The 25,278-nt window shown below is 32.5% G+C and overlaps 1 protein-coding gene across 5 annotated transcripts in view; it reads left to right on the forward strand.

Moving 5' to 3' along the window:
* Window positions 1–24,109, forward strand: part of LOC145334358 (uncharacterized) — a 74,335-nt gene extending 50,226 nt beyond the window's left edge. For 3 of the 5 annotated variants that reach the window (XM_080179794.1, XM_080179797.1, XM_080179798.1), the window contains exons 30-56: window positions 369–437; window positions 896–1,011; window positions 2,045–2,117; window positions 2,476–2,579; window positions 2,791–2,833; window positions 3,462–3,538; window positions 4,940–5,015; window positions 5,886–6,005; window positions 6,438–6,574; window positions 7,016–7,087; window positions 7,605–7,691; window positions 8,165–8,281; window positions 8,587–8,701; window positions 9,116–9,304; window positions 9,951–10,093; window positions 10,714–10,843; window positions 11,305–11,364; window positions 12,369–12,547; window positions 15,204–15,252; window positions 15,697–15,749; window positions 16,226–16,332; window positions 16,704–16,774; window positions 17,216–17,295; window positions 17,829–17,861; window positions 18,467–18,554; window positions 22,241–22,312; window positions 22,938–24,109. In XM_080179794.1, the coding sequence (XP_080035920.1) occupies window positions 369–437; window positions 896–1,011; window positions 2,045–2,117; window positions 2,476–2,579; window positions 2,791–2,833; window positions 3,462–3,538; window positions 4,940–5,015; window positions 5,886–6,005; window positions 6,438–6,574; window positions 7,016–7,087; window positions 7,605–7,691; window positions 8,165–8,281; window positions 8,587–8,701; window positions 9,116–9,304; window positions 9,951–10,093; window positions 10,714–10,843; window positions 11,305–11,364; window positions 12,369–12,547; window positions 15,204–15,252; window positions 15,697–15,749; window positions 16,226–16,332; window positions 16,704–16,774; window positions 17,216–17,295; window positions 17,829–17,861; window positions 18,467–18,554; window positions 22,241–22,312; window positions 22,938–23,003 (2,526 nt within the window). In that variant the 3' untranslated portion in view covers window positions 23,004–24,109. Of the gene's footprint in view, window positions 1–368; window positions 438–895; window positions 1,012–2,044; window positions 2,118–2,475; window positions 2,580–2,790; window positions 2,834–3,461; window positions 3,539–4,939; window positions 5,016–5,885; window positions 6,006–6,437; window positions 6,575–7,015; window positions 7,088–7,604; window positions 7,692–8,164; window positions 8,282–8,586; window positions 8,702–9,115; window positions 9,305–9,950; window positions 10,094–10,713; window positions 10,844–11,304; window positions 11,365–12,368; window positions 12,548–15,203; window positions 15,253–15,696; window positions 15,750–16,225; window positions 16,333–16,703; window positions 16,775–17,082; window positions 17,114–17,215; window positions 17,296–17,828; window positions 17,862–18,466; window positions 18,555–22,240; window positions 22,313–22,937 lie in introns of all 5 variants that reach the window. The other 2 variants (XM_080179795.1, XM_080179796.1) reach the window with 2 other exon arrangements.
* Window positions 24,110–25,278: the final 1,169 nt, after the last annotated feature.

Here is a 25,278-nt window from a genome sequence, read left to right on the forward strand (position 1 = left end):
TATTAAGCATCCAGAGATGGGTTTTTGAAAGATTAATGCCGCGTTTTTTTAATTCGCGAAATTTAAACAGAATTTACAACTATTTATTTAATTATTTCGCCTTTGTTGGTATGGCCTTCGTAGAAGAAAAACAAATTATCTTCAATCCATTTTTGCTGCATATTAATTAATGCATCTTTTTAGAGCTGTATTAGACATTATTCAATTGGCTAAAATAATAATTTTAAAATTTTAAATTCTTAAGTTGTATACTCTGTTGAAATTCTATCGTCTTCGTTCAATCAATCAATGTCTAAAAAATGTTGAAAAAACGCAGCATTCATCTTTCCAAAACCCATCTCAGTTGAAATGAATTAATATTTATTGACCAGGGCTATATAATCTTCCCCAACATCATTGATATCTTTGGAAAACTTGGAAAGATGTTTGACTACCAGGTATACAGTTTTTTCTTACATGTTCTCTAATAAAGTGAAACTCACAGCTGGCTAAAATAACTATACCAAGCTTCCACCCCCTTTACTTAATCCCCTTCCCTACTATTGGATAAACTAACTGACCAATAAAAAAGTTACATGTTAACAACTTAAATTTTTCACATTAATCATTTTCAGATTAATGATTTTCTGAAGAACATCCATATTTTAAAAAAAAATAAACAACGATGACAACGTCATTTAAAATGAAGCAATAAAATCAGAAGGAAGAACAAACGAATAAGAGCTGCTACGCTTCTATTGGAATAATTATGTAAAGTTTGAAATCGATCTAGGACAATTACCTATAACATGTCTAAATTAACGAAAATAGCTTACCATTATAAACGAACGTACGGACAGACCGACCCTAATTCACTTTAAAAACTTTTTAATTAGTGTTTATTTTTTTTCTCTAGGATGGAAAAGTATCCATAAGTTTGCAGTTCTCCACTGTTGAAGCTGCCCAGCTGTTATCCATCGGAACCTCTATGGTCAGCTTGGCATGGTGCTACAGTGAATACCATTCTGTCAGGTATAGATATATATATATAGATAGATAGATAGATAGATAGATAGATAGATAGATAGATAGATATGCCCAGCTGTTATCCATTGGAACTTCTATGGTCAGCTTGGCATGGTGCTACAGTGAATACCATTCTGTCATGTATAGATATATATATATATATATATAGATAGATAGATATGCCCAGCTGTTATCCATTGGAACTTCTATGGTCAGCTTGGCATGGTGCTACAGTGAATATCACATCCTCAGGTATAGATAGATAGATAGATAGACAGATAGATATATAGATAGATATGCCCAGCTGTTATCCATTGGAACTTCAATGGTCAGCTTGGCATGGTGCTACAGTGAATACAATTCTGTCAGGTATAGATAGATAGATAGATAGATAGATAGATAGTTAGATATGCCCAGCTGTTATCCATTGGAACTTCTATGGTCAGCTTGGCATGGTGCTACAGTGAATATCATTCTGTCAGGTATGGATAGATAGATAACCTCTAGAGCATTACTTACAAACTGACGGACCAAGTAAGACATAGTGTAGATGCTAATTGATCAGGACGATTTGTACCCAAAAAATAAGCCGTCTATCTACATAGAATGGCTGCTGAGTAAATATTAATTTTCAAAAATTAATCAAATTACCGAAAAATTACGGATCAATTAAGTTATAAACTGGATGCTTATTGGATTAGGGTAGAAAAGTGTAAACAGTATCTTGAATAGCAGCCGAGAAATTCACGGTTTTTCTTACTGTATCTAACGGACGGACATTTTGGATTGTACAGTATCTTCTGATTGTTAATAATTAGAATGTTATATGCAGTACTTTATAAGCAACTAGTGACTTAGTCCATACTGGGGTTTTGGTAAACACTCGTAATTTATACATAATTTTTAGCCAAAACTATATAAACACAATTAATAATTATTGTTATTATTCCTTAAAATAAATGAATTTCTTTTTGGGTGTTAGCTATTTTCCAAACTATTTTTCGAAAGTAATCTTATGGAAATAACTTTTTTTATTTAGGAAAAATATGTTGCTTGATATAACAGTGTCTCCTTGTAGCAGAGTCACCATGTTCTTCTATATGTTAATGCAGGTAAGGTTTTATACCAGTATGTGAATCCTATTATTTTTCGCTGGATTAAAAACAGATTTAAGCAATATGAAAAATAAGTACACTGACAAACGTACTAGTAGAACGCCCTAGGATTTTAACATAATTTCAATCGGTAGAAGTCATAACTTTGTTTATCATCATTAGAGATGTAGACATCAAACATCAATTTATTGTTCATTGTCTTATCCCCCGGGAGGTAGGGTACATTGGGCATTTTATTATACTAGACCCCAAAGTTTATAATAACGTTATCTTACTCGTTGGCTTATTATCTTTGAGACTTTAATTGAATTTTGATTGTCAAAAAGTTTCAACCACTGCACTGTTGTTATTTCAGATAACAGCACGCCTACTTGCCTTCCAACTGTTTGCCTTGTACTGGGGACCAGGAAACCTTTATCCTCTGGTCATATTTGTAGTTCTTCACATGTTTGTATCAAGGTATATAGATAGATAGATAGTTAGATAGATACTTTGATTAGAAAACCTTTATCCTCTGGTCATATTTGTAGTTCTTCACATGTTTGTATCAAGGTATACAGATAGATAGATAGATAGATATATAGATAGAGAATTTATAAATATTTATAAACAGAAAAATAGCCAGATGTATAGATAGAAAAATTTCAAGAATAATATTTTTATATTTTAGTATTATCCACATTGTGTTCTCAGAAGACCTCTACTACTTGAGGGTAAGTTGATTGATGATAAATTCTAAACATCCTTATATAAAAGTAACAGGATGTCAATATATCTGTGTGTGTGGCGAATGATCTCACAAAGCGCTGAATCGATGTGGTTATTACTCCCAAGAAAATTAAAGGGTCGTCTCCCCCACTCTATTCGATTAATTACACCTAGAGGGCTCTAGAGGTCTAGCCTCTAGTCCTATTCTATAAAAGATTATGTGTTTTTTTCGGGTATAGTCCCTTTCGTGGCAACGCCTCTTAAGGGGCTTTTCGTCGTATTTTCACAGTAGCTTTTTATAGGTCATTTTAGGTTTGGTTAGGTTAAGTTAGGTTAGGTTAATGCACCGCTGGGTTAGGCAATCGGCCCCGCAGGGGCTTGAGATATTGAAAAGGCTACTGTCAAAATACAGGGGCTTTGCCATGAAAGGGACTATACTCGATATTTCCAACCATTGATCCGATTATAATAAAGTTTTTAAGTTTGGATTTAAACAACTACCAAAAAATAGACCGTTTTTCGTCTATAATAAACTTCTTTTTATTTTAATTTAATTTTGTATTAATAAATCACCTATTTACCGAATGAATAGAAATTTGTGATATTTTTAATAATGAAATATTATTAATTTAGGAAGGAAAATATCTGAAATTTTTCCACAATGTTTTCATGAATTCCTTTGCTACTATCTACTTCCATAATTATCTTAGGTAAACTTTTTTTTGTAGTAGTGAAGCTACTCTGTAATTCACTTTGTCTGTCCGTCAGTAAGTTCGTAATACCATGTTGGAAACTTGATTTCCTAGGCTCCTAGGCTATTAGCCCACTAGAGGGAGAAAGGGTTAACTAACTGTACCTCCCCATCGCAATGTCCTTGTGCAACCTTTCTATTGGGTCATTGAAATTTAACCAATAATGTCGCTTATATTAACACAGCCAAGTAGCAGAAAATAATTTAAAAGCAGACGAAAGAGGTAGACGAAAGGGAGGGAGGTAGTTGTCTGTATATACATCTATACTATAGATCTGTTTCTAGCCCGCTGTTTTTTTTTAAATATTTCCTATTCCAATGAGCATCAAGTATGTAAATTACTTGGTCCCTCGGTTAATCATTCATGCTACAACTCGGTAATGTTATGGATAAGAAAATGGACGAAAAATCAATCTACATCCCCATTTATAATTAACAAAATTAGCTAATTTGTAGTTTTAATTACTGGTTGAAAAGTTTTAATACTGCTAATACATGATTCCACCGAATATTTTAACTTGTTTATCTAACTTTGGGTACCAGTGTAATTTAAAGTCAATATCCCCGATATGTTATTCATTTTTTTTCTTCTAAAAATTCATTCCATTGCAAAAAACGCGATCTTTGGTTTGTTTAAATGTCCATTTATTTAGCATTTTTCAAGAATGTCAAGCGTGGGAAAATTTTTAGAATGTGGGAACCATTTATTTTGATTTAAATGGTACATATGATTTTCATTTAAATTCATTTTTTGGACCCGTGAGAAAAATTTTTTAACGTGAGAACCATTTAATTTTCATTGAATTTCATTTTTTGGAAGTGTGGGAAAAAACGGGAGAAAAATATGTTTTAGTATAAAGAAATGTTCTATCAGTTTCAAACCTTTTTCATTCGATAGATCATACTGACTTAGGAAAAACTGTCAGACCGATTTTTGAAATTCAATCTGTGAAAAAAGATATTCAAGTTTTAATTTTTCGTTTTGAAAATATTATTTTACATGTATTAAATGATGAGCTAACGCTCGATCATTTAATACCTTGGGATTTAAATATCCATTTATGCTAAATTTTGTTTGCTTAAATAACTCATTTCATTGCAAAATACGCGATATTTGGTTTGATTAAATATCCATTCATTTAGCTTTTTCAAACATGTTAGTTTAAATGATACGTATGATTTTCATTTAATATCATTTTTTGAACCGGGGGAAAATTATTTAAGCATGAGAAAAAACGTGAGAAAAAATATGCTTTAGTATAAAAAAATGTTCTATCGGTTTCAAACCTTTTCCATTTACTTTGGAAAAACTGTCAGACCGATTTTTGAAATTGAAATATTATTGATTATTTTTATTAAGAATGGATGAGATGCCAAGTACTCACAGTAAAACTGTCGCCATTTCTAATGTCAACTCCACGCAGGAAGTATTCAAGGTATGTTAAGATGGACCTTCAAGTATAACACGTTCGCTAGTTGTCGAGTTCAAGTTTGTAGTAGTTAGTAGTAGTTGTAGCCATGATTCTCTGAAGTTAGGACTCAGATGCACACGGAGACTGGAAGTTAGAATCCTTTGGCAAATCTTAGATTGGTAAGCTTCGCGCACAGCTGATTGTATTCTATGTTACATTACAATCTGACCCGCAATTCTCGTGGAAGCTACTCAATTATTACATCACCCTGGCCTAGAGTTTTGGCAGGTGTTCCATATTAAGCCACCCTAATTAATGGCACTCTCATACGAGGAACATGGATGAGGGAAAGCATGGTTAGAGCTGCTTAATTTGTAGAGTCCTAACTTCCTGCAAACCTCCCCCCTTACAACCCTAGGGCATCTTAGGGAAGGTTGCGTGATCATAATCTGACAAATTGCGACATCATTTGTCAACCAAGTGTAAAGTCTATGTGGGGACTTGAACTCGGTTTCGCCCAACCACAGCGTAGTGTGCTAACCACTACACTATGGGACACCCTATAGTTCAAGTTTGTCATTATCAAGGACGTCCGAATTAAGCATAAATTGTACAATTAGGATTTTAAATTATTAAAATAAAACTGGTATTAATTTTATGACATTTATATCAATATGCGTGGAAAATATTCTGTAATACGATGCTATACAAGGTTTTTTCAGTATGGCTGAGAACCGGTTTTAATCCAGCGGATATCATATTTCGAAGCCTTATTGGGAATAATTATTAACTATATATTATCTAATTTTTTTATCTACCTATTCTTTATTGCTATATGTGACCTATTAATTAATCAATTATCCATAAACCTTTCCTAATTATTTTATTTTTCAGCATGATGCCCAAACGCCCGGACTGCACATTTCAACCTTCATCAGACAAACAGCATTTGATATTCTCTACTTCATAGAGTTTATTGTTCTTCTCGGATTCGGGTTTTCTTCTCAAATTGTCCAGGAAAACAAATAGTCATATATTCTTATATAAAAGCAGTAGGATTTTTTCTGTGTGTACTGAAAGATCTCGCTAACATTATGGTTGATATGATTCTTCTTTACAGTGAAGATTTCAGGCAAATTATAAGTCAGAATATTAAAAAGATTTGAAAAAGTTTATGTCCATTAATAAGAAGAAGTAAGGCTTTTTTTCTGTAGCTTAAGATGTCAATAAATGCTCATCCGATTAGGTTCTCCATTATATGTAAGCTTCACATAGGCCTGGTTTTATTATTTTATTATATTTCATTTTAAGATTTAAGTCTTGTGATGGTTTCAAGCTAATTTTTACAGCCCCATCCCTCTGTCCCTTTGATTACTGATCCCCTTGGTGCTAGGGGCGTTGTCGCTAGTAAATATTTATTATAATTATTTGACTATTTTAAAAAAACAGGATGGATTTTTGGGAGCTTACACCTCAACTTTCATAACATTGATAACAGTTCTAACCATTGTGGCAATGATACTCAAGTTCTTCTACTACAATGTTCTTCATATTTGGAGTAATACAATATTTACTCTTACAAGGTAATCTATTATTACCCGTTATTACTGAAGATTACTCTATGTTACTAAGGTACTTCTATAATGTTCTTCATATTTGGAGTAATACAATATTTACTCTAACAAGGTAATTTATTATTACTAGTTATTACTAATGATTACTATATATTATCCGGTATTACTATTGGTTACTTTATAACCTTAACTGCTAATTGTTCTACTATAATATTCTTCATATTTAAGTAATACAATATTTACTCTTACAAGGTAATCTATTATTACTAGTAATTACTAATGATTACTATTTATTACTTGATATTACCAAAATTCTTTTTCTACAATAAATATCCTTCACACTTCATTCTTAGGCTGAAAAACTTTGTGAACTTTTATAAAATCTTGATTGTTTGTTACAAACTAGCAGTGTCTAAACTTTTCCACCAATAATTTGTAACCTATATTCAGGGTAAAGAGCCAACCCTTCCAGTTTATGGGGAACAGTGGTCCATACCTTTCATCTACTGAAATACAAAGCAGGTAAAATATTCAAAATCTAGACCTACTGCTGCAATATCTGGTGAATGACTCGAATAAAAGTGGGCAGAATGCCTTGACTATCAAAAAGTGTATACATACACAGTGAGACAATCCAAACAATTGTCAAACAATTAATGATTTTTTATCTCTCTGGACAATTAAGCATTGCTTGAAACCTCATAAAATAAGAAATGATCCTAGCAGACAGACAGAAATCCTACCATTTTTAAACAAGGATTAACCTTCGCTCATTTGAATCATAACAAGCACTTGCATCCCTAACCTCTAGTCATAGACATCCAAAAACGGGGGCAAAATAGTGTTTAACCCCCTCAAACTTTGGAACTCCTCATTTTACCCCCTTCAAAATTTTAAAACATACATAAGATTACCCCCCCCCCTGAAACCTTTGAAACCCCTCTAAAAATAAAAAGCGTGGACATTCCCTGCAGCTATAGTATTCCATATATGTAGAATGAATAGCACAAAACTTGACCATTAAAGTTTTTTTTTTTAGATTTGTTGAGTATGTGTTCATTTCCAGTAATTCTTGGTTCCTCGGAAATCTAAAAACTTTCAAAACTACAATCTTGATTTTACCAAGGTATTGGATGTACAATATAGGTGGATATTATGACAGGGGAAACATTTGTCGTCAATTTTGGTTGCTATTTTCCCTGTCATTTATTGGTCAGTTTGTTAATTCAGTAGAAAGGGAGAAGATCTTTATTTTAGCCCGCTACAAAACTTTATTAGAAAACATGATAATCTGGCGTAAGATCCAGGTAATACTAAATCCATTGCCGAGGTAAGCTTAGATATGAATGCATGGATAGGTGAATGGCAGAAATTTTTAAAAGCTTTTAGTATCGGGTTTATATCAGGGAGGGAGGAGATATTGCAGTAAAAATTATAATGGTTTTATTTTTGCATTAGCTAAAAAAACTATTAATAGTTACTACGCTTATAGAATCGTACCTTATACTTTTAGGAATCATTATCTAAAGTTTGAAATCGATAAAACAATTCTAACATAACTAAGTCAACCAAAACGTACAGACCCATATTTACTTGTAGGAGGTTGATAGAAATGATAGCTGGTCAGGGCAAACAGTTGGGGGAAAAGTTTACAGATCCTCTGGAGGCTACAGGCTCCAGGATCAGGCAGATTGAACAATGGAAGAAGATGGCCAGGTAAAAATAGATAGGTAGATGAGTGGTTTTCAGCACTTATATCTTTGATAGGGAAGTAACATAAAAATTATATTAAAAGAACGCAAAGATTTGGAATATCACATAAAAACTTTTTTAAATTATTATAAAAATTGGCGAGGTTTTTTTTCCAGGGGCGACTTTTCTTGTAAATGTGGAGGTACCCTCACCTAATATAGTTTAAAACTTTACTGCAAAGGAGAACAATATTGGTCTAGCAGTTATATGTTGCACTTCATGATGAAAGACATCCTGTAACTTTTATAGAAGAATATATTTTATTTTAGAAATTTACTGCACTGGCGGAAGACAATTGCTTTGCTGTGTTTCTTCCCTCTGATTATCCTGGGTATAATTGTTCCTCTCATCATCATACTTGTTCTTGTTTGTGCCATTGTTCTCAGGGATGTACTGGTCATTTTAGTAGACAGACTGACAGACAGACATACAGACTGATTAACATACAGATAGACAGACAAAAATACAGACAGACAGAAAGAAAGACAAACAGAAAGCCAAACAGAAAGACAGATAGAAAGACAGCCAGCTAGACAGACAAAAAGACAAACAGAAAGACAGACATAAAGAAGGACAGACAGGAAGACATAGAGACAGACATACAGTTAGACAGACAGAAAGACAGAAAGGCAAACAGAAAGACAGACAGAGAGACAGACAAAAAGACAGACAGAAAGACAAATAGAAAAACAGACACAAATACAGAAAAAAAACACGTTATAAGTTGTACCTACAGATACGATGTCAAATGCGTCATACTATGTTAATGCCTGACTCAAAATAACCAGCATTTTAATTAGTATGCCACTAATGGTCGGACTGCTATTCTACAATCTGTGCGGCAACTGTCGAAATATTATCGACACAAATATCGTGGACAATGATCAGTTTTTGGATACAAATATTGAGGAACTCCCCCCAGAGATTGGGTCCATTGAGAATCCGATATTCAGTTGTGATCCCACACTTACACTCAGAAGAATTCAGGTAAATATAGGGATGTGACAATAGATCTAAAATACCTTCTTTTGATTTTCTTGGTAATATAATTAACGCTACTTTACCCATTTTGGCAAAACTTTGGAATTTGGTCCAAAAAATTTTGGAGAATGCCGCTAAATTTTCTATGCTCTCATCAGACCAATGTTAGATCGAATTTACGTATTCTTAGCAGATTAATTTGCCAGTACGTTCGTTTAAACCCGAACCGCTGACGTAAAATGGTATTTACGTAGCTGTAGTTACTTCTAAACAATTATAAATCTATAACAATGTAGGAATAAGGTATAGCCTACAAGCGAAATAAATCTTAAACAATATTTGGGGGGGGCATATAGAAAGGTCGTCAATTCAAGTGTTGCCCTATAATGACAGCTGAAAATGACGTATAGGATTCGTGTTTTTTTTTCTCGAATTAATTTCGTTGTAGGTATAAGCTGATAACATGCATATTTACTGTGGTGATTTCAGTACACTAGAAAGTGTGCATTACATAGCAATTACTAAGTACTAATCACATCTAGGATGGGTTGGCAGCAACAGAAGCCCTGGATTTGAGTGGTAAGCCAGCCATGTCCATTGAGGAGCTAGAAAATATTACTGTACTCAGTACTGCTATTATTTATAATTCTAGGATGGTTTGGCAGCAACTGAAGCCCTGGATTTGAGTGGTAAGCCAGCCATGTCCATTGAGGAGCTAGAAAATATTACTGTGCTGCTATTGTCTCTCAATCCAAGAAGGTTCACCATGAGAGAGCTAAATCTCAATGATTCGAGGTATTTGTTTTTATCATTTTAGTCCTGCGGGGTTAGGGATGTTTATAAAACTAGTCACCAAATATATATAACAACTTTGTGGACTTCAAATAAATTCTATTTTGATTGGTTCATTAAGTTAAGTGTCCAAACATTACAATCATTAATTGTAATTTACAGAATTGGTTATTTTGTGTATCATCACTTGGGATGTTCTTTAATTTATCGGCAATTGTCTTACCCCTAGATCCCTAATAGTAGAATGTTAATATCATCATTGTTTTTTTTACCAATTTAACGACCATTGTCTTATCCATCGTAAATCTGAAAGAGTTTTCCCTTATTGTCACCTTGCATCAAACATAAAAGTTGACGATAAATTGATGCACATTACAACCCCAAATAATGATTAACAAAAATCCCTTTCTTAGATCAAATTATTTGGTATATAAGTTTGGACACTGGCAGCTTGAACCAAACAATCAAGATTTTAAAAAGTACCCAAAGTTTTCAAGCCTCCAAATGAGAGGACATGTTGTATTTTTTATAAATATTTAATCAATCAAAAATCAAGATTTAACTAAAATACCCAAAAATTTTAAGCCAACAAATGTTTTCTACAAAAAGCTTATTTTTTACAGGTTGACAGATGCCAAGTTGAAAACGCTGGTCCCCCTGATGGTCAGGTTCAGGACTGTCAAGATTGGGGGTAAACAGGATTATGGTGTCAAGGGGATCCAAGATCTTAGAATGTATATGGAAGAATTAAAGGTAGATAGAAAGATATGTAGCTGGGTTGATAGATAGATAGATAGATTGGGGGTAAACAGGATTATGGTGTTAAGGGAATACAAGATCTTAGTATGTATATGGAAGAATTAAAGGTAGATAGATAGATAGATAGATAGATAGATAGATAGATAGATAGATAGTTAGATACTCAGATAGATAGATAGATAGATAGATAGATAGATAGATAGATAGATAGAGGTTGATAGTTAGATAGATAGATAGATAGTTAGATAGATGGATAGATTGGGGGCAAGCAAGATTATGGTGTCAAGGGAATACAAGATCTTAGAATGTATATGGAAGAATTAAAGGTAGATAGATAGATAAATGGATGTATAAATAGATACATAGAAAGATAATATAATGAGATATATACATAGGTAAAATTTAAAAATATTTATTTTAAAAATTCATGAAGAAAATAATTTTGTTTTAATTAGGGTGTTCACCAACGAGAGAGTATTGACGATAATCTACCTCCTATTCTTAAGAAAGATAAGGTAATTAATATAAGCATATTTCTTTTAAGCAAAGCTGTTATATAATTAACTTTGTCTGTCTATCCGCAATGGAGAAAGTGTGATTTTGATGCCTGCCCACTACATAGACTTACATAGACTTCTGAGTTTTTTAGATGATCTTTTTTAAACTACATCCAGTTTTTAACTTAGTTGGTCCATCTGCCACGCCACAAAAAGACATAAATGTATATTTATGAAGGTTTCGTGATTTTTATTGTTCTATTTTCTAACTTATTTAGTATCCTTCTTTTAATTTTTTTCTTGTATTTTTATATAAATCACTACCTACTAAACATTTACTCTTCAACTTACTTTGTCCGTTTGTTAATCCATGATTTTGTTTTGTTTCTCTACTTATGGATGTTGTGTCTTGTAAATATTCCATTAAAAGAGAACTTCTCTTTTTGGGGCACGTAAGTCAAACCTACATGAAAATTTCTGAATTATTTAATGTAAATATAACTCTGTCATTGTTATTATTCGTTTTTTTTCTTCCGTTTTTTTCTTTATGGATGTTATCATCCTTGTTAATTATTAATCTTGGGAATGTATTTATTTTTAATTGGATGTTACACCATATTCTCATTCACTCAAAAAAAAGTAAAACTTGTAGCTGGCAAAATAACAATCATCCTCCTCCTTCCAGCATATCCCTTCCTTTTACTGGAGGAACGAACTGACCAATAAGCGATGTCCATGTTAGCACAATAAATTGACGACAATTTTTCCCCTGTCATAATACCCACGTATATTTTATATCCAATGGATATACGATATACGTTGATATATTGACAGGGGAAAATTTGTCGTCAATTTAGCTTGCTAATATAGACCACATTTATTGGTCAGTTCGTTCATTCAGTAGGAGGGAGAAGGGTACGGATTACGGAAATATTTTTAGCTAGCTGCGAGTATTACATACTTAATCTGAGTACATGAAAATCTGGTGCAACATCCCAGTAATAATATATCAATTATCATAGGTCATGCTACGACGGCTGGAGATAAAATCCACGAAATCCAAGATAGGAGTGACCAACCTTACCTGGGTCAATGAAGAAGTGAAAGAGATAGAGAAAGAGGATGAGAAAAGTATGATTGTGAATGAGATAGCTCTCATGGTCCCATACCTCAGCTCTCTTACGCTGGATGGATTCTTAAGGTAGATAGATAGATAAATAGACAGATGGATATACAGATAGATAGATGGATACATAGATAGACTATGAGATAGAAAAGTATGATTGTGAATGAGATAGCTCTTATGGTCCCATACCTTAGCTCTGTTACACTAGATGGATTCTTAAGGTAGATAGATAGATAGATAGATAGACATATGGATTGATAGATAAATAGATGGATAGATAGATAGACTATGAGATAGTTAAGTATGATTGTGAATGAGATAGCTCTGATGGTCCCATACCTTAGCTCTGTTACACTATATGGATTCTTAAGGTAGATAGATAGATAGATAGATAGACATATGGATTGATAGATAAATAGATGGATAGATACAGGGTTTCGGATCCGGATCCGGATCCGCAAGGATCCGCATATTTTGAGTCCAAGGATCCGGATCCGGATCCGCAAAAAAAATGCGGATCCGGATCCGGATCCTTAGACTCCAAAAAATGCGGAAAAAATGGAAAAATCTACCTAAATTTATAAAAAATCTCAGACATTCTCTTGATGAGAGCCAATCTTTAAGGTTTAGGTTCAGACTTGAAAATTAAAAGTATTTTTGACTTCGAATTAAAGAATAAAATTTTTTTGAAAAATTTGGTGATTTTATTTTTATTGTCAAAGATCCGGATCCGGATCCAGTAGGATCCGGATCCGGATCCGGATCCGGATCCGCACTGACCAAATTTTGAGGATCCGGATCCGGATCCGGATCCGCATAAAATCAATGCGGATCCGAAACCCTGGATAGATAGATAGACTATGAGATAGTTAAGTATGATTGTAAATGAGATAGCTCTGATGGTCCCATACCTCAGCTCTCTTACGCTGGATGGATTCTTAAGGTAGATAGATAGATAGATAGACATATGGATTGATAGATAAATAGATGGATACATAGATAGACTATGAGATAGTTAAGTATGATTGTGAATGAGATAGCTCTTATGGTCCCCTACCTCAGCTCTCTTACATTGGATTGATTCTTAAGGTAGACAGATGGATACATGGATAAATAGATAGATAGACAGATGGGTAAATAGATAGACTATGAGATAGTTAAGTATGATTGTGAATGAGATAGCTCTTATGGTCCCCTACCTCAGCTCTCTTACATTGGATTGATTCTTAAGGTAGACAGATGGATAGATGGATAAATAGATAGATAGACAGATGGGTAAATAGATAGACAATGAGATAGATAAGTATGATTGTGAATGAGATAGCTCCTATGGTTCCATACCTCAACTCTCTTACGCTGGATGGATTCTTAAGGTAGATAGATAGATAGACAAGATAGACTATGAAATAGAAAACTATGATTGTGAATGAGATAGCTCTGATGGTCCCCTACCTCAGCTCTCTTACGCTGAATGGATTCTTAAGGTAGAGAGATAGATAGATAGACAGATGGATAGATAGATAGATGGATAGATAGATGGATAGATAGATGGATACATAGATAGACTATAAGATAAAAAAGTATGATTGTCAATGAGATAGCTCTGATGGTCCCATACCTCAGCTCTCTTACGCTGGATGGATTCTTAAGGTAGATAAAAAGATAGATAGATAGATAGATTGATGCATACATAGATAGACTATTAAATAGATAGATGGATATATAGATAGACTATTATATAGAGATATAGATATATTGACAATTAGATAGATAGATGGATGCTTAGTTCGACTTTTAGAGAGATGGATGGATTTATAGATAGACTATATTAGATAGATAAACAATATGATCGGACTCACTAAGTTAGATATATAGCAGATAGCTAATAATAATAATGTTCTAGGGAATCACAGTTAAGCCAGTAAGTTATATGACGGGACTAAATAAGATAGATAGATATATAGTAGATATATATAAGACAGATAGATAATGAAAAATAAAATAGATAGTTATAAGATAAGATATTTTAGGGGATCAGCATTTAAGCCAGTTAGCAATATGATCAGAGATGGCTTAAAAAAAACCACGTGGTTTAAATCAAGTGGTTTAGACCAAAAAAAAAGCTTAAAAAAACAAAACAAAAACAAGGTGGGATGGTTTAAATGGGTTTTTTTAAATATTTATACAAAGGCCTATCTTTCCAGTTATATCTTTTCATAACGTAAATAATACAGTGAAGAACTGTCAGTCAGGGTTGTCAAATCGGGCGGGCGCTTTTGGGCGGGCGGTTTTTGGCTGTCCTTTTTCGGGTCCTTTTGGGCACCCTTCCGTTTCGGGGGTAAGAAAAAGGGGGAGGGGGTGAAAAAAGAGGGGGGGGGGCAGACCTATAATTTGGATATTATATAAAAACCAAAAAAAACTGGTTTTTATTTTAAAAAAAACAAAAAAACCTGGTTTAAACAAAAAAACAAACTGGTTTGTTCTTTTTTAAAAAAACCTAGTTTTCCTTCTCTGAATATGATGAGACTAAATAAGATTGAAAACAATAAATAGATAGATATATAGTAGATAGATAGAAAGACAGATAGATAATAGTATAATTATTTTAGGAAGTCAGCTGTAAAGCCAGTAAGCAATATGATGGGACTCAACAAGATAGATAATTTTAGATAGATAGATATATATAGTAGATAGAAAGAAAGACAGATAGATAATAATATAATCATTTCAGAGAGTCAGCAGTTAAGCCAGTAAGCAACATGATGGGACTCAACAAGGTGGTAATAATTTCAATATTTTCATTTTTTATGAATAATTGGGTATTTTACCTTAAAGTTCCATGTTGAGCACATAACCCATTTCCCCTTAATTTTGGAAATAAGTAAATCTTTACTTGGGAAAGGTACTAAAAATTTTAACCTTTTAAAGATTGTAAGAGAAAAGTACAATTTTTCTTATTGTTGAAGAAAAATTAATTTATCATTCATTGACACAACGTAGCCCCTTAGGTACTAAAATCCCAACAATTGTAGACAACTAACACTTTAATTGCATGACCTTTGTCTGGAAGTTCCATCTGTGCATTGTAATGACTTGCGCCAATTTAGGGCCAAGTTATTTCACCTAATCTATTTATGTCTCGTATCAGACATAGTGTTATGTTACAGTTGCTTTTAATTTGCCTTTACCTACTTTATATAAATTTTTTATCAAATATATTTTAGGAATACCTTCTGTGGCAAAAACTTAATGTTGTGGATCATATTGATATTCTAAGGTAATAACGACTTTTTTTGCTGAAATTGTTGATTTTTTGACGGCTTAGAAGCCGCCTGAATTGGTAGTATGTATATGTTTTGTTGTTTAAATTAAACTTAGCATTTTTTGCCTTTTTTCAATAATCTTAGCTTTTAAATGGCCATATAGTTATCAATTCCTTCGTATTATAGACAGCTTTCCGCGGATATTAGATAAAAAATTATAAGATGAAAACAAGTTTCTTTAGCCCCGAGGGGTCGAAAGCAATGGCTAACAAAACTGGTATTAATTTTATGATTTTATTTTAATGTTCGTAAGAAAATGTCTGTAATACGTTACTATACGTGATTTTTCTGTGGGGCCGAAAACCGATTCTAATCTACCGGATATTCAACAGTTTCTAATCCACCGGATATTTAACAGTTTCGAAGCCATACTGGAAAATATTTTTTAGGTATAGGTTTTCAAGAAAATTAATCTTGTTTAAATTTTTAGTTTACGGGACTGTGACATAAATGATCGAGTTTTGATGAAATGTTTGGTTGGATTTTCAAATGTTAAGATTCTGGATTTAAGTGGCAACCATGATATTACGGCTACAGGTAACTGTTACAGAGATATTAATGTACAAATCTAAGTATATGCAATAAATGTATAGGTATATATGTATTATCCAGACAAGAAGTGGTGGAGAACTTTTTTGTCATGCTAGCATTGGCTCATATTGAAAAGCTTAATTGAAAGTCGGCCTAGGGCCCTCACCTCGTGAACATAGTTATTTAACCCCTGCATCCCCCCCCCCTCCAAAAAAAAAAAAAAAAAAAAATTTTGTAACAAATTTATGTACAATTTTGTCTATACTTACAAATCAAGTATTAAGTTCTGGCACTCTGCAAGCGTTATTGTTCGTTTGCCCTTCCTTCTGATTAGAGATTCGCTTTACGGATGTTGTCATCCTTCTTTTAAATTCTAGGTTGGAAATGTTTAGCTGATACCTTGAACATGAGAAGAGAAAAACGAAGACTCATTCATTTGATATTCCAGGTTAATATTTTCTTGAATCTACACCCATACATTTTGTGCCCTTATCTACCTTGTGTTAATAATATATATGTTTTAAGTCCATCCAGCTATAATGTAATACAATTGCAAATCAAACCTAGACTATTGATATACCCAATTTATACGCTTTATCTTGTATGGTTTAGGGTATGAAAAATAGCTTAAAACCACTATACACTTATCTATACAAATACATACTTGTATTTACCTTAACATTTACCTATTTAACTATTTATTCTTTCTATTTACCTATCCAGCTATCTGCCTATCTAACTATCTATCTATTCTAGAATTACAAGTACGCTATAGATGACCAGATAGGTGAACACTTATCCTCAATGTCTACCTATCTATCTATCTACCTACTTATGTGTCTACCTATCTATTCATCTAGTTATCTATCCAACTATCCATCTATTTAAGAATTACAAGTATGCCATAGATGACCAGATAGGTGAACACCTCTCCTCAATGTTTACTGCTATCCAAAGATTAGATCTTAGGTAAAAATATACCATTCGAGATATTATTACTTAGATGTTGCACCAAATTTTCAAGTACTCTAATAAAATGATACTGATGGCTGGCTAAAATAAGGATACCCCAAATTCACCCACTTTACCCAATCCTCTAACCCCCCTTCTGTATGAACCAACTGATCAATAAATGAGGTCCATATTAGCAACCTAAATTGACAACAATTTTCCTCAGTCATAATATCCACGTATATTCTATATTTATTTGTAAACTATACTTCGAATAATTACGGAAAGATTGCAATAAATAAGGCAGACTTATCATTTAAAGTACCCTTGCTGCAAAAATTAAATTATGTCGCAAAAAATACAAATTTTCATAAAGATCTTATATTCCAATATATAAATATGCACAAAAACTTATGGTTTCTCCCATAAGCACGTTTTGACGTTGAGGACCTTATTATAAACAATCTTTCAACCTTTTTAATTTGAGAAAAAAGTAGTTTTTGTTTTTAAACAAATGAATAATACTAAAATATTTTTTTATTTTATTTTAGACGTTGTCAACTTTCAGATGCGGCTATAAACAGGTAAAAATCCATGAAAAAAAAACTATGGACATAAAATAATGCTACCCAGAGCTATATTCAGAAATCTAAAGGGATAAGATAATGACCGATAAATTGATGTATATCCCTGATGATGTTACACAAAATTACCACTTCTGCAGATTATAATTAGTGGTTGAAACGTTTAGACACTCAATTGATATCAAAGTCCCCAAAGTTGAAACGAATAAGAAAACGATATTATAGAACTTTGGGGACTAGTGTAATCAATAGCCTAATGTTCCCCTCCCTCCCTGATATTATTTAGTAGCAAAGCTACTCTATAGTGTTCAATGGCTTTCTGATTTACAGAAATAAAGAGTTATTCAAGAATATATTTTGCTTAGATTTCCATAAAATTGACCAGAATGAGCAACTATTCTATATATTACTTGGTCTGCAAATGGAAAATGTTTTTTTCTCGTCTGTTAAAGATAGATGGCTGAGATTTGTATTGAAGATTCCCATTATCAATGAGTATCTTATTTTTATCTTACTTTGAATATTTATTATACGATTAATATAAAGATAAGCGTCTGCTATTTCTTATGAAGATTCCTATGACAATTCAACACATATTACTTTAGATTTGCGTGTATGTTCTACTATGAGAAGGACCAGCCCAGCCAAGTTGTTCTAGAGAAATTAGATCTTACTGAATGTATTATTACCCAGGTATCTATCTATCTATAGCCAAGATGTTCTAGAGAAATTAGATCTTACTGAATGTATTATTACTCAGGTATCTACCTATCTATCTATAGCCAAGATGTTCTAGAGAAATTAGATCTTACTGAATGTATTATTACTCAGGTATCTATCTTTCTATCTATAGCCAAGATGTTCTAGAGAAATTAGATCTTACTGAATGTATTATTACTCAGGTATCTACCTATCTATCTATAGCCAAGATGTTCTAGAGAAATTAGATCTTACTGAATGTATTATTACTCAGGTATCTATCTATCTATCTATAGCCAAGTTGTTCTAGAGAAATTAGATCTTACTGAATGTATTATTACTCAGGTATCTATCTATCTATCTATAGCCAAGTTGTTCTAGAGAAATTAGATCTTACTGAATGTATTATTACTCAGGTATCTATCTATCTATCTATAGCCAAGTTGTTCTAGAGAAATTAGATCTTACTGAATGTATTATTACTCAGGTATCTATCTTTCTATCTATAGCCAAGATGTTCTAGAGAAATTAGATCTTACTGAATGTATTATTACTCAGGTATCTACCTATCTATCTATAGCCAAGATGTTCTAGAGAAATTAGATCTTACTGAATGTATTATTACTCAGGTATCTATCTATCTATCTATAGCCAAGTTGTTCTAGAGAAATTAGATCTTACTGAATGTATTATTACTCAGGTATCTATCTATCTATAGCCAAGATGTTCTAGAGAAATTAGATCTTACTGAATGTATTATTACTCAGGTATCTATCTATCTAACTATCTATATATATCTATCTATCTATTTATCTACCTATCTATATATCTATCTATCTAAACTAATTTATCATTACTCAGGTACGAATAGAGATCTTAAGGATTAAGACAATCAACAATAAATTGATGTTCACCTCTAATTATGATTAATATTTAAATTAAAATTATTGGTTAAAAAGTTTATACACACAAATAAAGATTCTATTTTAAAAAGTGCGTAATTTTATAAGCTAAAAACAAGAGAACATGTTTTTTTTTTTAACTTTGGGAACCAGTATATTTTTTTACTTTGCCCCTTCCCCCTCCAATCCTAAAAGTTAAAAATGATTTCTTAAATACAGACTGACTTATAGAAGACCAAGATACTGAAAAAAGATGGAGAAAAAAAGTTGATTAAACCTTGATTTATTATTTATTACTAGCGGCTTCGCCCCTAGCCCCTAGCCTCTTGTTTGACTTTTAAGTATCTTAATTATTTAGGGGTTAGACATTTAGGGGGGTGTATCCACCCCCATGACAATAAAATTACACTGTCTGGTTGTCTGAGCTTACCCCCGCCCTCTTGATTTTGGTTTCTACATAGACCTAATAATATTTGTATATAATTGTTAATTTTAGTTTTAAAATATTTCTTTTTGGGTGAGAGGTTGTGGGTTACTTTTTTTTCTTAATGCGATTTCTCTTGGTGGGGCGGTGGTATCCTCCCTCAAAATAGTTATAAAACTTCCTTGTACCTATGAGAAGCTACCCTGTAAAGTTAAATCATATTATTTTTGCGGTTTGCGAGATCCTTCTGTACAAACATGCAGACATCCTGTTACTTATTTTAAGGATACAGACCAAACTAGTAGATAGGCAGACAAACATACGTCCAGATAGATAGATATGGGTAGATAGATTGACAGAAGAAGATTCTTTCCCAGGACTAATGAGAATCTACCCTGTAAAGGAAAATCATATTGGTTCAGTGGTTAGCGAGATCCTTCGGTACAAACATACAGGAATCCTTCAGACAGACAGACAAACCAAGTATATACCTTTTATGGCTGTTCCAGCGTAAAATCTGAACAAAACATGATATTTGTATTTTATGTAGTTCAAAATTTCACCGCTAGATGACTTCATCTTTTTTTTATTTTGACTATATGATAGTTGTTTAGTACCTTTCTTATTTAGATTAAATGTATCTGATATAGATTTTGATCATTTTTGGTCATTGTTTGTCATTTATTAGAAAGAAAATTAATAATATTTTAAGACAGAAAAATATTATTTTTGAGAAATTGATTTAGTTCGTTTTCACTATCCTAACAGTGATAAAGTCCAAATCAATAATTCTGTTTTTTTTGTAAGTTGTGACGGTAATATCCCACAACATTTGCCTTCTATCCAAGTCAGGGAAAAAGTTAAAGTTGGCCTCAATAATGGCCAAGTGGGGGGGGGGGGGAGGTCTGTGTTTGAGGGGATTAGAAAATAAAACAATAAAAACATCCCCAGTTACCTAAAGCTATAGTTGCATGAAGTGCATTTTAGAAAAATAATTTCAAACATAAGTTACATGTAAACCATTTAACATAGATAATTTTGTATTACACTAAATAACATCACCAAATTAGTCATCTTGTAGTTTTTGTGAAAATAAGCAATCTATATAAATTGCAGATATCTCAAGAATACTATTTTCAAGGCTTCATATTTTTTAAACTGCAAAGTAGAAAATTTAAATTCTTTCAAATACATACTCTATTAATGTAATTTTGACCTTTAAACAGGAAAAAAATATGCAGTTCAATAAATTCAAGTTTAAATGCATTTTGTGCACCTTCCCTTTTGTTCACTTACTAACCAATAACATGATATAACAGACAGATAGATAACAGACAAACAAAAGGCTAGATAGAGAGATATAGGAAGACAATTCAAGTAAATGCTTACATGGCTGTACAAGTGTAAAAATTGAGCAAACCACGATATTTATATATTATGTAGTTCAAAATTTCACTGCTAGATGAGCTCATCTTTTTTTATTTTGCCTAAATGTTAGTCGTTTAGTACCTTTTTAATATAGATTAAATGTATCTGATAAAGATTTTGATAATATTTAGTTATTGTATGTTATTTAATAGAAAAGAAAAAAAAATTTCTTAAACTTTAATTGAGGCAACTCCTTACCCAGTGAAGTACCTAAAAAAGCTTACTTGCAGAGAAAAACCAAACAGATGTCATATTAAAAATATATTTTATAAAAAAAATTGGCACATTTGTATAAACACCTATAGACGCCAAGTTTTACGCCAAAAAAGGGAAAAGAAAAAGAGAGGGGGGTAAATCAGGTTTTAAGAAGTCTGAGAATAGTTATGATCACCAACTTCTACCATCATATTTTGTACTCCCCCCCCCCCCTCCAAAAAAAGCTTGGACTTCCTTCGATAACTTGGAGCCATATGTGTATGATTGTTACTACACTATATTACTATTGGTCCTACTTAGGAATTGTTCATCTTGACTTTCTATACCGCGACCGTGGCTTGACACATCCGCCTGTCGTCGGGGAGGTGTTGAGTTCGAATCTCGGCTCAACACTGCAACATAACTAAAGAAGTTAAAATGGTTCTTTCTGTTTTTATATCAGATGCGCGACATTAATAGACATCGTAGGGGGAATGACATGGCCCAAAACAGGCGCAACTCATTATTATGCACAATTAGGACTTCCATACAAAGGTCGTGCAATCAAAGCGTTGGTTGTCTGCTGGGTGTTACTTAACCTAATACCCCGGGTATTTGGACAGTAAAGGAGAGATTTGGCTCACCTTACTTATTCTTGGTGGATGGACCTAACGTTAAAGTGTCATGGAGAGCAGTCTTTTAAATTTTTTTTATTAATTTATTTGTTTTAGGAGGGAATATCGAAATGCATCGAAATCAACCGAATAAAGTCCTGTGATATTGTTGTCTACAAGTCATTAGAGGTAATCTATAATACAAAGTAGCTTGATGTCTGTCCCTCTGTCCGTCCGTCTGTCTGTCTGTCAGTTCCTTAAAATCAAGTCCTGTGATATTGTTGTCTACAAGTCATTAGAGGTAATAGAACTAATAACTCCTGGATTTATAGAATTGTAATGGATATAGAAAAAGTGGATATTGTGATTCTTGTATACCCTAATAAAGTATTTCTCAAAGCTGGCAGATATAGCGATACCCCATCGCCTACTCTTACCATGGAGGAACGTATTGGCCAAATAGATGAATAGATTGATAGTTTTATGCACGAAAACTTTAATAGATTATAGAGGAATATGTTAATAAATAATACGATAGCTAAATGAACAGATGGATGGATGTATGTTTTATTAGATGGAAAATAGATTGAATTTTAAATGTAGAGATTGATTCTATTGACGTCATAGTAGAGGGAGAGAGAGAAGGAAGGGGGAAAGAAACCCCTGGAAAAGAGATGGGGTGGAGGGTATTACCTGACAACAATAGAATAGGTAGACCAAAAGCCGTAACATCTATCCCCATTTTGCTAGGGCACTAAACACTGCTACAAACAATTTTGTTATTTATAATTTAACAAGGATGACATTGTTTCAGGTTCAGAAGGAGCGCAGTGTTTGTTGTTGTGGATGCTTTTCTTGTATCTGTTGCTGTAAAAAATAATCATCATAAAATATGTGGGGGGGGGGGGCACTGGTACCCAAAGTTTTATAAACACTGTTCTTATTCGTTGTCTAATTTCGAACTAATAATTTAATCTACAAAAGGGTAATTTTGTTTATCATCAATGGGACTGTACGTACATAATCATCATAAAAATTTACGGGGGTAGGCGACATGGGACTGTAAATTACACTGGTACCCAAAGTCTACCGCCCATTGATTTATCCCTGAAGATCCTTTGGGAATTGAGTTTAAATAATTTCTTATTTATTTTCTACCTTTTTATATTTGTTTTTTTAATTATACTATGTAAGCACAAAATAAAAAATAAAAATAATTCTTTTAAAAATTAAATTTAATTTTTTCTTAAATGCCAATTGAAAAATGGGTCTAACATAAAGATATTATCATATTAAAAAGAAGCAATATTTTTTTCAATAGTTTGCATTTTATATATTAAATAACTGTTAAATGTTGTGCTTTAATAAAACTGACAAGTCTTGAGAAGATAAAAAAAATAATTATAATTAATTGTAATGTATTGAGAAATAAAATAGTTGAATAAGTTATTTATCGCATCGTATTATAGACAGCTTTTTGCAGATATTAAAAAAATACGATATTTAAACCAGTTTTGTTAGACCTGAGTGGCATGAGGTCCCGGCTAACAAAACTAGTATGAGTTTTATGATTCTTATCTTAATATTTGAGGAGAATTATCTGTAATACGATGCTATACATGAGTTTTCAATTAAATATGGCTGAGAACTGGTTCTAAACCAGCGGATATTAATCGGTTTCGAAGCCATATTGGAAAAAGAATTAAAATTTTTAAAATCTAAATTTTTAAAATTATATTTTTAATTTGAAAATGTTAGTTAATTTAGATTGTAAACTGTAGTAATGTTAATATTGATAATAGAATATAATTAAATGTTCACCATTAAAACGCCTATAAAGTATATTTATGTATAAACTGTGTAAATATTATTGTTTAACTTAAGACTTTAATAAAGTTAAAAATATGATATATATTAATATTATTAACAAGATGTATTTTTGTTTTCTGTATGTTTGATAATAAATTTATCTAATGTTGTTCAAAATTAATTTATTTTTTTTTAAAGAAAGTTTATCTATTTTATAATTTTTGTGTTATTATAATCGATATATTATTATTTGGATGTTGCACCAGATTCCCATGTACTCTGAAAAAGTGAAGCTCGCAGCTGGCTAAAATATCGATTAACCCCCTACCCTCCTACTGGATGTACATAGTGACCAATAAATGAGGTCCATATGAAGTCATGATTTCCCTATAGGCTAGGATTTCTTACGTAGATTACATATTCCATTATATCTACTTAAGGCTAAAGATCGCTGACTATACCTAACCTAGGAAATTTTTATATAGGATTGGGCAAAATTTATTTGGATATGTTGATAATATGGCAGCCTTGACTAGTTTCTCAATGCTTTTTAGTTCAAACAGATAATTAAAATGAATATCCATTAAAAAAGGGAAGACACATCCATAAAAATGGGCATTTTGATAATAAATTTAGAGTCGCTACGTTTTCTTTCATTTGATGGATAATATTTTCATACAATCGTAAATGGAGGTTAATGATAGCTTAACCCTTAACAGTCGGGCCCCTTGCCGTACCTTAATCGGACGGAGGGGGGAGGGCGCCACCCCCCCCTATTATCTCAGTTCCTATTAGAGCTAAAAGGGCTAAAAAAATTTGTACAAGTCCCCTGTGTTATGATGAATTTTCGACCTTAAGTAAGTCAAAGTCAATTTTCGCTTCCTTCACCCATTTATTTAACAACCTTTGTTTTTAGGTCCATTTTTACTTAAAAATTTAAAACCGCTGTAATTTTCTTATTTTTTAGTCGGATCTTTATGAATTTTAATACATTATATAGACATGTAAGAAAAGCTTAAGTTTAAAATTTGAAGTCTCTAAGTCAAAAGATTTCTGGAGACCTGGAGTATCAGGACCTGCAGGATCATACCTGGAACCTGAAATTGACTTGAACACCTGAATTTCATATGAGGATGTACTACTACAGGATATTTTAGTATTTTGGTAAGATAAAATGCTTTGTTTAAGTAAAAAAAAATATTTTTGCTCTTTACCTGGATGACCCTGCCAGGTTTGCTGGCATCCTGTGCCCGCCAGGATGGAGAAATTCAAAAAATTCCAAATTTTAGTTATGTGTTATACCCAAACTTAAAAAGTCAAGCAGTTTTGGTTCTTTCACACACAGA

Source organism: Acartia tonsa, chromosome 12, assembly GCF_053477335.1.
Source record: "Acartia tonsa isolate MP-2025a chromosome 12, ASM5347733v1, whole genome shotgun sequence".
Lineage (NCBI taxonomy): Eukaryota > Metazoa > Arthropoda > Copepoda > Calanoida > Acartiidae > Acartia > Acartia tonsa.